Source organism: Microcaecilia unicolor, chromosome 2, assembly GCF_901765095.1.
Source record: "Microcaecilia unicolor chromosome 2, aMicUni1.1, whole genome shotgun sequence".
Classification (NCBI taxonomy): Eukaryota; Metazoa; Chordata; class Amphibia; order Gymnophiona; family Siphonopidae; genus Microcaecilia; species Microcaecilia unicolor.
Window position 1 is genome coordinate 547917842 of NC_044032.1, and position 16096 is coordinate 547933937.

Sequence of the window (16096 nt, forward strand, 5' to 3'; positions counted from 1 at the left end):
CTACCAAGTAAATAGGTGGCGGCAAGGGTTCAGGCAGTAAATAGCCACGCACTACTTTTAATATTAGCGCACAGCCATTTACTGCCCCATTTAAAAAAAGGCCTTTTTACCTGTCACGGTAAAAAATGGCCCAGCATGTGCGAATTTTACATACCCACACTAGCGCAGGCCACTTTTTTACCGCAGCTTTGTAAAAGGGCCCCCTAAATCAACTCCTTTGGCCATCCATTTTTTATGCTCCTAAATTTAGGAGTTTAGTAAAATCTTCAGTATAAATTTACACACTCAGCCATAGTAAATGTTCAAAGTGGTCAGTTTAGGCGCATAAATCCTTTCAATATCAGGCTCATATGGTTTAAAAACTCAGTTTTATGGACAGAATATCATTCCTTGTATGATGCTTTTTAAAACCCACTTCAACCAAATTCCTTTGTTAGGAAAAAATCTGTTATTTGTCATAGGGTCCACTTGCTCTCTGTCACTGTATCCTCTCCATGCATAAGAGAAATGTATGTTCTGTGCGTATCAATTCACAGATTAGCAGTTAGCAGTCATACATAGCACAATAGCCTATCTGATTTAAAGATGCAATAATGTACAACTCCCACATGACATATTAGTTATTTTTTGATAGAACAAGCCCTTGGATGGCAGGTTCCCTGTTTAAGTAGGTAGCCCAGTACACTAGGTTAAATGTACCAAATAAGAGGGGAAAGACTATTCTAGACATTCTGTCAATTTTACTAACACTGTTGAATGTTTTCTTTGTTTCCTGTGGCTTAGTTTCTGGCTTTGCCTTGTTAGGGTCTGCAGTAGCGCTCTTGGAAATTGTGGGTAGTGTTGAGTCCTTGGTAATATTAGGAGCATAATTAGCAACGGCCACTGCATAGGCATTGTTTTTCTTGATGACAGATGCTTTTTCTTTTTTCTAGGGAAAGACAACACAGATTGAAATACGTTATGTCCAATTTGTCAAATTCAGAGCTTACAAATGTAATTTATTATCATGCAATAATTTAAGCAATGCATTCTAGCAAAAGAAAAAAAAATATCAGTACAAAATACTAATGGTGTGCTTAATCATATCACAGGAAACCATGTTTAAACCCTTTAGGCATATAGCAGAATTGACCCTTTGAAAAAGGACAAAGGGAACAGTAAAATGCTACCACAGTATTCCATGTTAGATACTTTAACACTAATCAGATTTTTTTCAGGGACTCCACTTTACATGGACAAGCCCGTATTTTGATGCTTCTATATCCCTACTTTTAAAAACAGAACAGAGTAGAAATTAGGGTATGTTTATTTTTATAGCTTCATGGGCTGTATTGTTTGTTTGTTTTTTTCAATACAAGCACACAAAAGAGCTCTTTTACTAATGTGGGGAGAGTTTTGCACTTACAACATAGGAATTGCTCACATGGCTGAATGATAAGTTCAAAACCTCAGTGGTAACTATTGGGCATGTCTCAGCATCTTCTCATACAGTAACTACACAGAAAATACATTTACTGCACAATGATTTCTGGATATTTAATAGCGGCCTGAAATTATCCAGGTATAACCGAAAGGTAACTGGGAATAGTTAGAACCATTATATGCAATCCAAACATGCCCGGTTAGCACTTTTAGCATGCATTATTAGAAAATAGTTCGCTCTGCATAAAATGGGATTGCAGTAATTAATGTATGCTAATATACATTAGTCAAGTTAGCCCTGAGATGTATTAATATTATTTATTTGAACTTTTCTACAGATCGAAAATAAAAAAAATACCCAGTTAAGATGGCAGATGCAAATGTTTGCACGCTGTAACATAGTAGATGACGGCAGAAAAAGACCTGCACTGTCCATCTAGTCTGCCCACGATATACTCATGTGTATACCTTACCTTGATTTGTACCTGTCTTTTTCAGGGCACAGACCGTATAAGTCTGTGCAGCAGTATTTCCCGCCTCCCAACCACCAGTCCCGCCTCCCATCACCGGCTCCGGCACAGACCCCGTATAAGTCTGCCCTCCCCCATCCTAGCCTCTCAACCACCAACCCCTCTTCCCCCCGCCACCCAATTTCAGCTAAGCTTCTGTGGATCCATTCCTTCTGCACAGGATTCCTTTATGCCTGTCCCACGCATGCTTGAATTCCGATGAAAACGGTAACGGAATTCAAGCATGCGTGGGACAGGCATAAAGGAATCCTGTGCAGAAGGAATGGATCCACAGAAGCTTAGCTGAAATTGGGTGGCGGGGGGAAGAGGGGTTGGTGGTTGAGAGGCTAGGATGGGGGAGGGCAGACTTATACGGGGTCTGTGCCGGAGCCGGTGATGGGAGGCGGGACTGGTGGTTGGGAGGCGGGAAATACTGCTGCACAGACTTATACGGTCTGTGCCCTGAAAAAGACAGGTACAAATCAAGGTAAGGTATACACATGAGTATATCGTGGGCAGACTAGATGGACCGTGCAGGTCTTTTTCTGCCGTCATCTACTATGTTACTATGTTTAATTCAGCACTTTGTGACACTTGGTAGAAGTAACAGATTTCAAACATTTTCTGTAGCAAATTAAGGGGCCCTTTTACTACATCGCATTAAGCACTATCACCCTAATTCTAGGAAGTTTTGTGCCCAAATTTTCAGCTAGCATGCACATTTTCACATACAACTCATAGAATAAGGTCAATTCCACATGTAACTTATTTGCCACTAACTGGACTTAACAACCAGTTTTTGGCTATAATTGGTGATACTTAGTGCTAACTGCCCTTGTTCGTTATTCAATAAGTTGCACCTCAAATTCTAGAGTATGCAACTCAAGAGGAGCATGGTCCTGGGAGGGGCATGGGCAGGCAGGGGGCGTGTCAGGATATTATGTGCACAAGTTATAGAATACTAGAATTTACATGCTTAACTGCCTACAATTAGGTGCAAACATTCATGCCAGCCCTTGAGCTAGCATAAGTGACTGAGCCTAAAGTTAGGCACGTAAATGAAGACTCCACTTCATGCAAATCTCTCTCATGAATATTCATTCTTAACACCTTGAAAACCTGACTAGCTGAGGTGCCTCCAGGACCAGGTTTGGGAATCACTGCAGTAGCTGAAAAATGGCTGTTTTGGTTTAATAAAGTGTTTTGTGTTCTATAGCCTCCTTGTTTGGGGTTATCTCATATTTAATATTGTACCAGATCTGGTTGCCTTTTCAAGAATGTGTTCCTTAAATAATTGCTCGAGAACCAACTTATGCAAGGATTCTGATATCCCCTACATCTCTAATTGCCCTGTATCTGACCTGTTTACTCAAGTGAAGTAAAGTTTTGCAGTTGCCACATGTTAGTTGACAAAATTAATACATGGTAACATCATAACATAGTAAATGATGGCAAAGAAAGACCGATATGGCCCATTGAGTCTGCCCAGGAAGGTTTGTTGTAGTTGTACCTGTTGTGCTGTGTAGGTTACTTTCCTCATAATATCTTAGAAGTGCAAAAGTAATTACATAGCTGAAATGTTCCACACTTAGGGGTACTTTTACAAAAGCATGATGATGATTAGTGAGCACTAAATGATAAGATGGCCATAGGAATATAATGGGTGTCTTACCAGTTTGCACACATTAATTGATAGCATGTATTAAATCTTAGTGCTCCTTAGTAGAATGACCCCTAAGTTTACATCTTTTTGCCTTTTTGGGAACCATTGCTTATAATCCACTCCTTTTTGTTTGTTTTTGCTTCTATTATCTCTTTCAGGAGGGCATTCTAGGTATCCACTACCACTTCCATGAAAAAATATTTCCTGATGTTGCTTTTGACTCTGCCTTCCTGTGAGTAACTATTAGGGGCCATTGTCAGCATCTACTTTGCAATTACTGCACAGTACTTACTTTTACCATGTGGCAAATGCCTTGTGCGGAAGCATCCACAACTCTCAGCAATGCAATTACCATGGCCAGTGCAGGTAAAAAAAAAAAAAACTCATCCCCCAACCCTCCCCTAGCATAAATATTACAACTTCGTACTCCTCATTGCCCTTGGCTTCTACTAGGAATTTCCTTTGTGACAAGCTCATCAGTGCCCAGGTTTAAAATGGCTCTTCTGACCTCCAGCAGTAGTCTCAAAGAACAACTGTTAGGGATTGAGCTGCCATATAAGGAGTGCACATGTTATTCAGTAGCTTAACTCCTAGTAGCAGCACCACAAAACTACCACTAGGTGTCAGAGGCACCATTATGAACATGGGTCCCCACAGGTAAGGACTTAGCTAGCATTATTAAAGTCCTTAAAAACTGACTGGGTTAACCAGCAAAATTTAAACTTCAAAGTTAACTAGGTGGTTAAATTTAGTGCTCAAATTCTGGATGGGCCTTGGGGTGGAGTTAGAGTAGGGGGGAGAGGATATTAGCACTGCAAATTGGTGTTAGCCACCTGACCAGTTTATCTAATCAGATGCACCAGCTTGAATTGGACCCCCCAAATACAAGGCAGTAGGTGGCTGAAACTATGTAATGTGCCCAGTGTTGACTACAGAGACAAGAAGTTCCAGCCGAGGATCGGAAGGTATCATTCTGATGTCGTGAATACCACACTCAAAAGCCTTTAGCAGAATGAAAAATAGTTGTGATTGAGAAGAGGGTGGAAGTGATGGGCAGCTTATGGGCAGTGAACAGAGATGCCTGCAAGACTTCCTTTCCTGAACAAGGTAATAAATGGGAATGTTTTTCCAGATGATAGAGAAATCCCTTCATTTTTTTTAACTACTATTAAAAAAAATGCAATGTGACCTTATTAAATTCTAAAGACTTTATAGTTTATGGTCAAGTTTTCAGAACCATGAAGATTAGTAAGGTGAATCTTGGTGCTGCTGGCCACAGGACAGGCCTTGAGTAGGTACTAGAATGGTCCCTATGGTTAAAGAGGCCAAAAACATGTGATCTAGTTCCTGCTGAAGTGAAAAAGGAATCTCTACATGAGGGACACTGGAAATGGAGCTTTATAAGCTGTTTGGAAGTTCACTACATAGAGAACAAAATAAGAAGGAAATTAAAACACTTCCTTAATTTAATTTGAAAACAGTATTACAACTTTACCAATGCCATGAAAATACAGGGTAGCCGTTTGACCAGATGCAACACAATGCTCAAAAATAAGCCTATAATGGAGCACTAGAAGGTGCTGAAATATTGTTAATTGCAGTAAAGATTGCAGTCCATACTAAAAAAAAATTTCAGAAGCACTATGGAACAGGGTAAGAAAACATTTTTTAAGGATAAAATATGGATGGCTTGCCATGATGCATGCTCAAGGCATTGCAGAAGGTATGAGAAGAAATCAGAAGGGCTTTTTTACTAAGTCGTGGTGGCATTTTTAGCGAGTGCTAATGATTAATGTGCTAGATGCTAGAGACACCTATAGGAATATATGGGCATCTCTAGTATTTAGGGGTCCTTTTACTAAGGTGCACTGAAAAATGGCCTGCGGTAGTGTAGACGCGTGTTTTGGGCACACACAGAATTATTTTTTAGCGCATCTACAAAAAATTACTTCTTTTTTTTTTTTTTTGCTGAAAACGGACGTGGGGCAAAATGAAAATTGCTGCGCGTCCATTTTGGGTCTGAGACCTTACCGTAAGCCATTGATCTAGTGGTAAGGTCTCACGTAACCAGGCAGTAATGGTCTACGCTCGTCAAATGCCACTCGATGCACGTAGCTGTCGTGCAACAGAAAATAAACCTTTTTCAGACGTGCTTAGTGAACGCGTGCCAAAATTGAAATTACCGCAAGGGCCAAGCGATAAACCGGGCCGTAACTCCAATTTGGCGTATGTTTTCAGTGCACCTCAGTAAAGAACCCCCCAAATCTTTGCAAAATGAAGACATCCAGAGTAATGAAGTGAAATAATAAGTCACACTGAGGTGCCCTTGGCCTGGATGGCCACTGTCGGGGACAGGATGCTGGCTCGATGGACCCTTGGTCTTTTCCCAGTGTGGCATTACTTATGTACTTATGTAGTGCGTGCTAAAAATAGGCGCATGCTAAACTCTACAGACGCCCATAGGAATATATAGGCATCATTAGCATTTAGTGTGTGTCTATTTTTACTGCACACTAAAAACGCCAGCGTGCCTTTGTAAAAGACCCCCTTAGTGATTTGATAGTATGGGAAATAAGCTTTGGATATTTTCTTCTTTGTCCAATCTTCTTTGTATGTCTTGCATGTATTTACGTATGTATTATTTATTGATTACATTATTTAAATATAAAGTTGGCTGTTGGTGTGTAGTTAATTAAATTGTCTGTGTAGACAAGCAAAGAATGCCCTCCTGAGGGAGGGGATGGAAAAAAAAGCTGTGGCAGAATTCAAAAAGGTGTGGGGTGAACATAGAGGATCTCTTATAGAAAATGAATGATATAAAAAAATAAAACTTAAAGGGTTGCATATGTGTTTGCATGTCAAGTGGTGCTTAGATGGCGACTCTGGCTACATCAACAAGGCCATTTTGTCTGGTCTGAGTCCAGTATATAGCAATCCGGTTTAGGATGAGACGGAGAGAGCTTCGATTGAAACTTGTTTGGAATGCAAGTTAGTGCCCAGGCAGACTTTTACGGTCTTTGCCCCACAAATGACAAGACGGATTTGAATAGGCGGAGTGGGTTTTGATGGCAACTCCAATAGTTGGAACATAAGGACAGAGCCAGGTAGACTTCTACGGTCTCTATGTCTCAGAAACACCAAAGAAAGACCATAATCAAGTAAATAATATCACGTCCATTGTTGATTTAATCTTGAATTGATAAGGAATGTGACTGGATGAGCCATTCAGGTCTTTATCTGCCATCACCTACTATAAATAACCAAAAGGAATCTATAAATTTTTGTTAAATGCAGACTAAGGGGTGTAGTTATCAATGTGCACTACTGTTAAGACATGTTATTTTGCCATTAATTTGTGTTGTTGTAGTACAGGTCCCATTTTATGCATTGAGACCTAGTTACTAACCTTTGGGATTAGCAGTATAAGAACAGTTCTTAACAGTAACCTACGCTGATAACTTCCCCCTTAATGGATTTGATTCTTCCACATAACACTTCAAAATTTTAACATTTTTCTTTGTTCAGGCCCTTCAATCAGTTTAACAATCACATCAGAAGAGCTCCTTACTCATGAGAATGCATCATACAGTTGCCCATGTGAGAGACTGAGAGTGACAATGTGTTTTACAGACAGTGTAAGAGAGAGATACACAGAGTGATTGAGTGTGTGTGGTGTGTGTGAGTGACAAAGTGATTAAACGTTTGTCTTCCCTTCCGTTCTGTGCACTTGCCTCCACTGATGTTCATACCTCTCTGTATATGATTGTTTTCAATCCACTCCACTTCCCTCCTCCATGTTCCGTTCTGTCTGATTGGTGAGGGCGGGGACAGTGAGAGCCAATGAAACGCTGAACTACAGACTTAAGAACCCTACACTGCCACAGTGCCATGGAGTCAGCTTCAGAATGTTGGAGGTGCTTTTATTATATAGGATGATCTAGAGATGGTAGCAACTAGTGAGGTAATTAAATTTGTTGCATTTGCTAAATCGCAAGAGGATTGTGAAAATTTACAAGAGGACCTTACGAGACTGGGAGACTGGGCGTCTAAATGGCAGATGACATTTAATGTGAGCAAGTGCAAAGTGATGCATGTGGGAAAGAGGAACCTGAATTATAGCTATGTAATGCAAGATTCCACATTAGGAGTCCCCAACCAGGAACGGGATCTAGGCGTCATCATTGATGATACGTTGAAACCCTCTGCTCAGTGTGCTGCAACAGCTAAGAAAGCAAATAGAATGTTGGGTATTATTAGGAAAGGAATGGAAAACAAAAATGAGGATGTTATAATGCCTTTGTATTGCTTCATGGTGCGACTACACCTCGAATATTGTGTTCAATTCTGGTCACCGCATCTCAAAAAAGATATAGCAGAATTAGAAAAGGTACAGAGAAGGGTGACGAAAAGGGATGACTTCCCTATGAGGAAAGACTGAAGTGGCTAGGGCTCTTTAGCTTGGAGAAAAGATGGTTGAGGGAAGATATGATAGAGGTCTATAAAATAATGAGTGGAGGGGAACAGGTAGATGTAGTAGCCGTGTTAGTCCACTTGGAGTAGAAACAGCACTGCAAAACTAGCAGACCCAGACAACTTGAATGTGCTTTCCAATCCATGTGAGGTATATGAAAATCGGAATCCAAACAAACCAGGAGATCAAGAACGTCTGCAAGTACCCTGCAGGCAAACCTCCATTGATCGCACTATTGGAGATGCAAATCAAATGGGGATAGTAAACCTCTTGAACTATTAATTATCACAGTGTGAAGTCTCTTTCAGTAATTTATCCTCATGGAGTCTCTATACTCTCCAAAGGATTTTCATTTTGCCCATCCAGCAACCTGGATGTAATTCAATTATACTCAGACCTGGAAGAATTTTTTAGGAAACTTCGCTTGAAGGTACATTTCCACAACAAAGAAACTCCCAACAGACTGGAATACAATTTTAAACAAAAGAACACATTTTTCACCCCACATGATGGGCAAAACAACAAACTGGACAACTACATAGAAAGTTTCGGGCATATGGTAAAATCGCAACTTTCCAGCAAACAAAACAAAATTCTGTACAACCTTACCCCCCAGAAAGAGAGGCCATAAGAGTCCTACAAACAATCAACACATTATCATCAAACCTGCAGACAGGCTCAGTGGCGATTATGGACACACAAAAATACATCAAAGAAGGTTACAGACAGCTCTCAGACAACACGTACTACAGGAAACTAACTGAGGACCCCACGCAGGAATATACAAAACAGCTGAAAGACCTTATCAAATCACTTCCAAAACAAGTACAGCCACATCTGAAGAAACTCATACCAAACCATCCTTCTGTGGGTACATTCTACATGCTACCCAAAATTCACAAACCTGGAAATCCTGGCATACCAATCATATCTGGTATCGGCACACTCATGGAGGAAATATCTGGACTCATAGAGGGAATTCTGAAACCTTTTGTGCACAAGACAAAACAGCTTCATACAAGACATCACAGATTTTCTGAATAAACTAAAAAAATATCAAGCAGTTTACAACTGGGCACCCTTCTAGTCACAATGGATGTAGAATCACTATACAGCAACATTCCCCATGCAGATGGCATAGCTGCATATAAGAAACTCCTAAAAACATCCACATTGGACCATCAGTACTCACCAGAAACCATTACAAAATTAATCAAATTTATTCTAACTCACAACTATTTCTGCTTTAACAATGTTATCTATCTACAAATCTTGGGCACTGCGATTGACACCAGGACAGCACCCCAATATGCTAACCTCTTTATGGCTGAACTGGAAGAGACATTTTTGAATACATATCAGACCACATGCCTAAAATACTACCGGTACATCGATGCCATGTTTATGATTTGGACTGAGGGGGAAGAAACTCTAAAACAATTTTACAGTTCTTTCAATACATACTATCCTACAATCAGATTCAAAATTGACTACTCCTCAGAAAAAGTCAATTTTTTGGACACCACAGTTTCAATCAGCAATGGCTATATACAAACATCCATATAAAGAAAACCCACAGACAAATGCAGCTACCTCCACAACTCCAATTTCCACCCTTCACATACAAAAACCTCCATTATTCACTGCCAAGCCACAAAATACCATCGTATCTGCTCTGTCCCAGGAGACAGAGATAGACACCTGAAAATCCTGACTGCATCCTTCCAACAAATGGGCTACACCCCCAAAATAATAGCCAATAATATTGCCTCCTCCCTCAAAACACCCAGGGAAAATCTGCTATAGTACAAGGAAAAGAGAGCCATAGACAGAATCTCCCTTGTAGTGACATACAACCCAGAGCTGGAAAAACAGAGAAAAATCATAAGAGATCTGCAGCCACTACTCTATGAGGATAAATTACTGAAAGAGATATTCCCATCCCCACCAGTGCTGGCCTTCCAACAGCCACCCAACTTAAAACACAAGCTAGTGAGAAGCAAGCTCCCTAGAGAGATGCCAGCTACTTGTGACCTAGATTGGTCACTGTTGGAAACAGGATACTGGGCTAGATGGACCATTGATCTGGCCCACTATGGCTATTCTTATGTTCTTATTAGCACATGGCCATAAATGAAAACAATGGATAAAAGTTATTTTTGGTGGATGTGCTTCAAATGGACTTGGCACCCAAGAAAAGCCCACATAAGGATGTGCTAAGCCCATTTCTTAGCGTTGCTTAGTAAAAGGCCCCTCAGTGATTACATATTGATGCTAATACTTTAACTTACCTTATCGTTTACAACACTTTTTCCATCCCAGGCCCATCCTCGCTTTGTGAAGTAATTGACAGTGGCAAATTCTATCAAGGCAGAAAATACGAAGGCATAACAGACAGCAATAAACCAGTCCATGGCTGTTGCGTAGGCGACTTTTGGAAGAGAGTTGCGAGCACTAATGCTCAGTGTTGTCATTGTCAGCACAGTTGTTACCCCTTTTGAAGAAAGAAAAACAAATAATCGCAAAATTCAACAACTTTTTTTTTTACCATCATTGCCAGAGTTATAAAATACAGTAAAATAATCTATTAATGTGAATTTTTCACCGGCTTTACTATGATTTAAGTTTCAGAGTAGTGACAGCTAAATTGTTTGGGAAGGAGATTGTCTAAGGTCTGTGAGTAACATTTTGAATATTGGGGTTACTGGGGTAAGAAGGATGATAATGAGGGGCATAATCGAAAGGGATGTCCAAGTTTTGATGAGGACGTCCTCGCAAAACGTCCCCATCCAGGGGCGGGGAAACCCGTATTTTTGAAACAAGATGGATGTCCATCTTTTGTTTCGATAATACGGTCAGGGATGCCCAAATCTTGAAATTTGTCATCCTTAGAGATGGTCATCCCTAGACTTGGTCGTTTCTGATTTTCGGTGATAATGGAAACCAAGGACATCAATCTCAGAAATGACCAAATGCAAGCCATTTGGTATTGGGAGGAGCCAGCATTTGTAGTGCACTGGTTCCCCTGACATGCCAGGACACCAACCGGGCACCCTAGGGGGCACTGCAGTGGACTTCATAAATTGCTCCCAGGTATATAGCTCCATTACCTTGTGTGCTGAGCCCCCCAAACCCAATACCCACAACTGTACACCATTTCCTTAGCCCTTATTGGTGAAGGGGGGCACCTAGATGTGGGTACAGTGGGTTTCTGGTGGGTTTTGTATGGCTCACTGTTTCCTCCACAAACGTAACAGGGGGGATGGGCCTGGGTCCGCCTGCCTGAAGTGCACTCCACCCACTAAAACTGCTCCAGGTACCTGCATATTGCTGTGATGGACCTGAGTATGACATCTGAGGCTGGGATAGAGGCTGGCAATCAATATTTTTAAAGATGTTTTTTGAGGGTGTGAGGGGGTTAGTGACCACTGGGGGAGCAAGGAGAGGTCAGGAGTGGAGGAGTAGCCTAGTGGTTAGTGCAGTGGACTTTGATCCTGGGGAACTGAGTTCAATTCCCACTGCAGCTCCTTGTGACTCTGGGAAGTCACTTAACCCTCCATTGCCCCTGGTACAAAATAAGTACCTGAATATATGTAAACCACTTTGAATGTAGTTGCAAAAACCTTAGAAAGGCAGTATAGCAAGTCCCATTTCCCTTTCTCTCCAGTGGTGGCCAGTTCAGGCACCTTTTTGTGCCTTGGTCGTAAGAAAAACACGACCATGTAAAGTCACCCAAGTGTTTTGTTAGGGATGTCCTTGTGTTCTTTCGATTATGGGTCGAGGACATCCTAGTGTTAGGCATGCCCCAAGTCCCGCCTTCACTATGCCTCCGATATGCCCCCCTTGAACCTTGGCTGTCCCTGCAACAGAAAGTAGTTGGGGACGTCCAAAATCGGCTTTCGATTATACCGATTTGGACAACCCTGTGAGAAGGACACCTATCTTCCGATTTATGTCGAAAGATAGGCGTCCTTCTCTTTCAAAAATGAGCCCAAATATCTTCTTGCTCCCATTAGAAGCTTTCACAATGGGTTAGCTGAGCAGGGGGCCCTGATGGAGGGCACAATTGGATAATAGGGATTGGGAACCATGAATGGATGCTGTGGAGGGGTGAAGGTGAGAGTATGAGGGGTGGCTAGAAAGTAACATTCTAGAAAAGGAATAGGTGACTAATGCAACAATATAACTACATCTCAAGGTGGTAGGTTAATGGAAACCACATTGCCTTATTTGTGTTACTGCTATGTTTTCATTTTACAATGTACAGATTGGAATTGAGTCAATGATAAAATTAAATACAACACTGCAAGTAACACACTAACCTCCTAATTCTATAAAAGTCACCACAAATTGTTCAAGCAAATTTGGGTGTGTGCCCAATTTGTGTATACATTTTAATTTAACTTGCTACACATACTGTAACATAGATCAGATCCTTGCTCTTAGCTTAGCTAACCATATATCTAATCCATCTGACTCTGTACCACGCATCTTGTCCCTGCCTATATATCTGCTCTTGGTCACATAGCTATACAGTAAGCTGTATTGCAGAAAAGCATTTGCATCATATCTATGTTATTTGAATGTTCCAATCCATGTTTATTAGGTGAATCATTAGTATTATGCTAACACTGTATTATATCTCTGGTATTTCAGTGCTATTAATATGTATATATTTTTATCTTGTTCATGGTAGTCCTATTATTAGGTTTCAATTTGCTGTTTTCAAGTTTATCTCATTTATTGTATTTATGTTTATACTTGGTCATTTTGCTATTATTATGCTGTTATCAAAATTGTAAGTTTTTATGCCGTACACCACCTTGGGTGAATGTCTTCATAAAGGTGATTAATAAATCCCAATAAATGAATAAATAAGTTAAATAATGAGCTAATTAGCACCAAAAATTGGTTTTATTTAACAAGCAGTTATTGGCACTAATTAGATTTAATTGGCATTTATGTGCATACATTTAGGCATATGAGCCACATCTAAAATTTACATTCGATCTGAAAAAGGGATGCACGGAAATGGGAAGGTCATGGGTGTAATGGGAGTATTTCTAAAATTAATGAGTGCTGTTATAGAATAATGGAAATATGTACCTAATATAGGCGCATACATTTACACCACGTTTCAGTTGGTGCAAATGGCCATGCCTGAAGTTAGGTGCGATTCCTGGGCCTAAGCACTATTCTATAAATCATGCCTAACTTTAAGCGTGGCTTATAGAATAGCATTTTTTTTTTTGCACCGATCTTTTTGGTGCCATATATAGAATCTAGCCTTACATAGGCACTAACATTTATGTGCCAGCTATGTGCAGAAATGTTCAGAATACTAGCATATATGCACATACAAATGGTAAAGGATGCCTACTTTCTTTTATAGAATATGGTGAAAATTCTATAAATAAGTGCCCAGATTTAGGCAGCCCAATGCCATGCGCTTGATGCCAATTATATAATGGTATCTTGGCACCACGTTATGTCAAGTCAATGGCAGTCATAACTGGTGACGTCAAAGTGTGCCCTCAAGAGCTCATAACCTATAGTATTCCACAAGGTACGTGCCTATCTCAGAGACATGTCCATTACCCACCCATACTCCACCCACATTTACGCCCCCCTCACACTTATGAGCTAAGCAATTTTAATGCATATGTTATAGCGCTTAGCACTAAGGCATTTAAATGCCAATTAGTAGAACCAATCACATGCATAAGTACTAGTATACTATAACTCATACACATAATTGGCGCCTATTTTTAGGTGTCAATTTATAGAGTTGCCATTTATGCACCTATCATGCACCCTATGAGCATCTATATATAGGTGCACTGTTATACAATTACCCTCTAAATCAACATCTAACAAAATATTTTTAAAAAATCAAGCAAAATATTAAATGTAATATTGACAAATATCTAATAAAACACATAAAACAAAGATCTAACCCATGGGGTAAGTCTCTATAGATTGCTTAGGTTGGGCGTCAGCATGATGCACACCAAGCATGAATTCTATATCAGCAATTGCATGCATAATTGCTATTATAGAGTATTAGCATATGTTCACACTTACAAGCACGTATGCTGTCAAGCCCGCCACATTGTTTGCTAACTTTTGGCGGGCTTGACAGCATCCAATTGAAATTCACTGAGAGCCAGTGGTTTTCAAATACAAATTTCATTGTCCTGCACCAACCCTTTTTGTGTTTCTACTGTGAGTGTAAGACCCCTAAAGTAGACAGGTGTGTCCCATCGAAACACAGCCAGTTGACAAACACATCATAAAGCCAAACCGCTTGGAGCATGAGGCATGCTACAAGTTGATGTTCTCTTTACCTCTAGATTAGTGTACAAATGAGCAGCATGACCAGATGAATGTGTTGTGGCTCAAAATCTGTCAGAAAGAACATCATGGAGATCACTGCACAGTGGGAACAAGATATAGAGCAAACTTGCCATGCCATTACAGAACTGAAAAGGCTCAAACAACAACTCTGTGTCTCTGTCTATAACAAGACAGAACTTCAACTGTCATACTGGTGGGGCCTAGAGCAAAACAGTCCTTCTGTTGGGAAAACAGAATAAGCTGTGCTGTACTGCTACCAAAGCAAACAAACTACATGCTAGCCGAATACCACAGCTCAGACATGCATAGAACATACATTCTCAACAAATACAGAATAAGTAACCGCAAATTAGAAATACAAATATGCAGACAAAAACTGAACTGGAAACCCCAAGAAGGCATACCCTGTATGCAGTGGAATGCTGTACAAATAGAAACAGAAATGAATTTCATCCAGTACTGTGCAAAATATGAGCGAAGAGACGCACATTCCAATTTCAACCACAAAAATCAAAATTAAAAACATAAAATAGTGTTTCAGCTGAAAAAGTACCCCCCCTGTTTACTAAGCCACACAGCAATTACCTCAGCACCAGCAGCTAGCACAGTTTAGTAAACAGGTGGGGGAGGGGATAATTTTGGAGCTTCAAAGTTATGCTCATAAATTTAGGCCTGCCATTCATTTACCTAGATTTATAAGCCCAATTTATAAGCCTAATACTGAAAATCAGTGCTAAGCTCCTAACAACTTTTCCCTGCCCTAAATCTGCCCCTGTTGGCACCCATCTCCAAGAGTACCAATTTAAAGTGAATCAGAAGCCAAAATAAATATACCATTTTCAGAAATGTTTTTTTTTTTAAATTTTAGATGGCATTTTTATAGCCATGCAAACATCTCATCAACCAACAATTCTGGGAAAACACTGAAGATCCATGGATTTTGACCTGCTGGGGCTTGATGGGACTAGCCTTAAAGGAACAATCCTGTTGACAACACATCTTATTTCTTGAAAGGCTTCTGGGGTGATAAGGAGAGAGCAGATAAATCTCAAAGAGCAGAGTTCAGAACTGAAAACAGCTCTTCGACTCAAGCAACAATAAAAAAAAGCTCTTTAAAATGAAAGTAACCCTTTAAACCAATATAGAATCCAAATATTACTTGCAAAAGTCCAAGATGAATTAAGAAAAATGATCCTAAGGTTGGTCAAAACTGACTTACTTTGTGCTTCCCCTTCCATGGCCTTACACCTTAAGACCACCACAGACCTTTCAGCAGCCCCTTCATACCCATTTCATTCATAGCTCCATTTCACAACACTCATTCATCATAAGCTCTTCCTAACACCCCCTCCTCCTCACACATATATACCATTCCCTGCCTGCCTACCCAACTCAATTCCAACCCCTACCCTACCTGTGTTCACCCAAGTGCTTCCCTAATTAGCCATTGGTCCAAATCAAATTAAAAGTCCAAAAGTCTAGTACAAAAAAAAAGCTTCTTATAAAATGTTCATGCAAAAGTACTCATCTGAAAAACCACGTTTTATAATCTTCCACTAAGATGTGGATTAGAGAGTTCACAGGGACAGAAATTTCACCCATCCCCACCCATCTCCACTGGAATCTCATCCATACCAACACGTACCCGGTAAGATCCATTCCATCCCCGCCCAG

At 40.3% G+C, this 16096-nt stretch overlaps 1 protein-coding gene across 1 annotated transcript in view; it reads right to left on the reverse strand.

The window, feature by feature from the left end:
• Positions 1–616: 616 nt before the first annotated feature.
• GABRA2 (gamma-aminobutyric acid type A receptor alpha2 subunit) overlaps positions 617–16096 on the reverse strand; it is a 117371-nt gene continuing 101891 nt past the window's right edge. Inside the window, exons 9-10 of the mRNA XM_030192198.1 lie at positions 10357–10559; positions 617–928 (exon numbers count right to left, since the gene is read on the reverse strand). Coding sequence (XP_030048058.1) covers positions 617–928; positions 10357–10559 — 515 coding nt within the window. The remainder of the gene's footprint in view (positions 929–10356; positions 10560–16096) is intronic.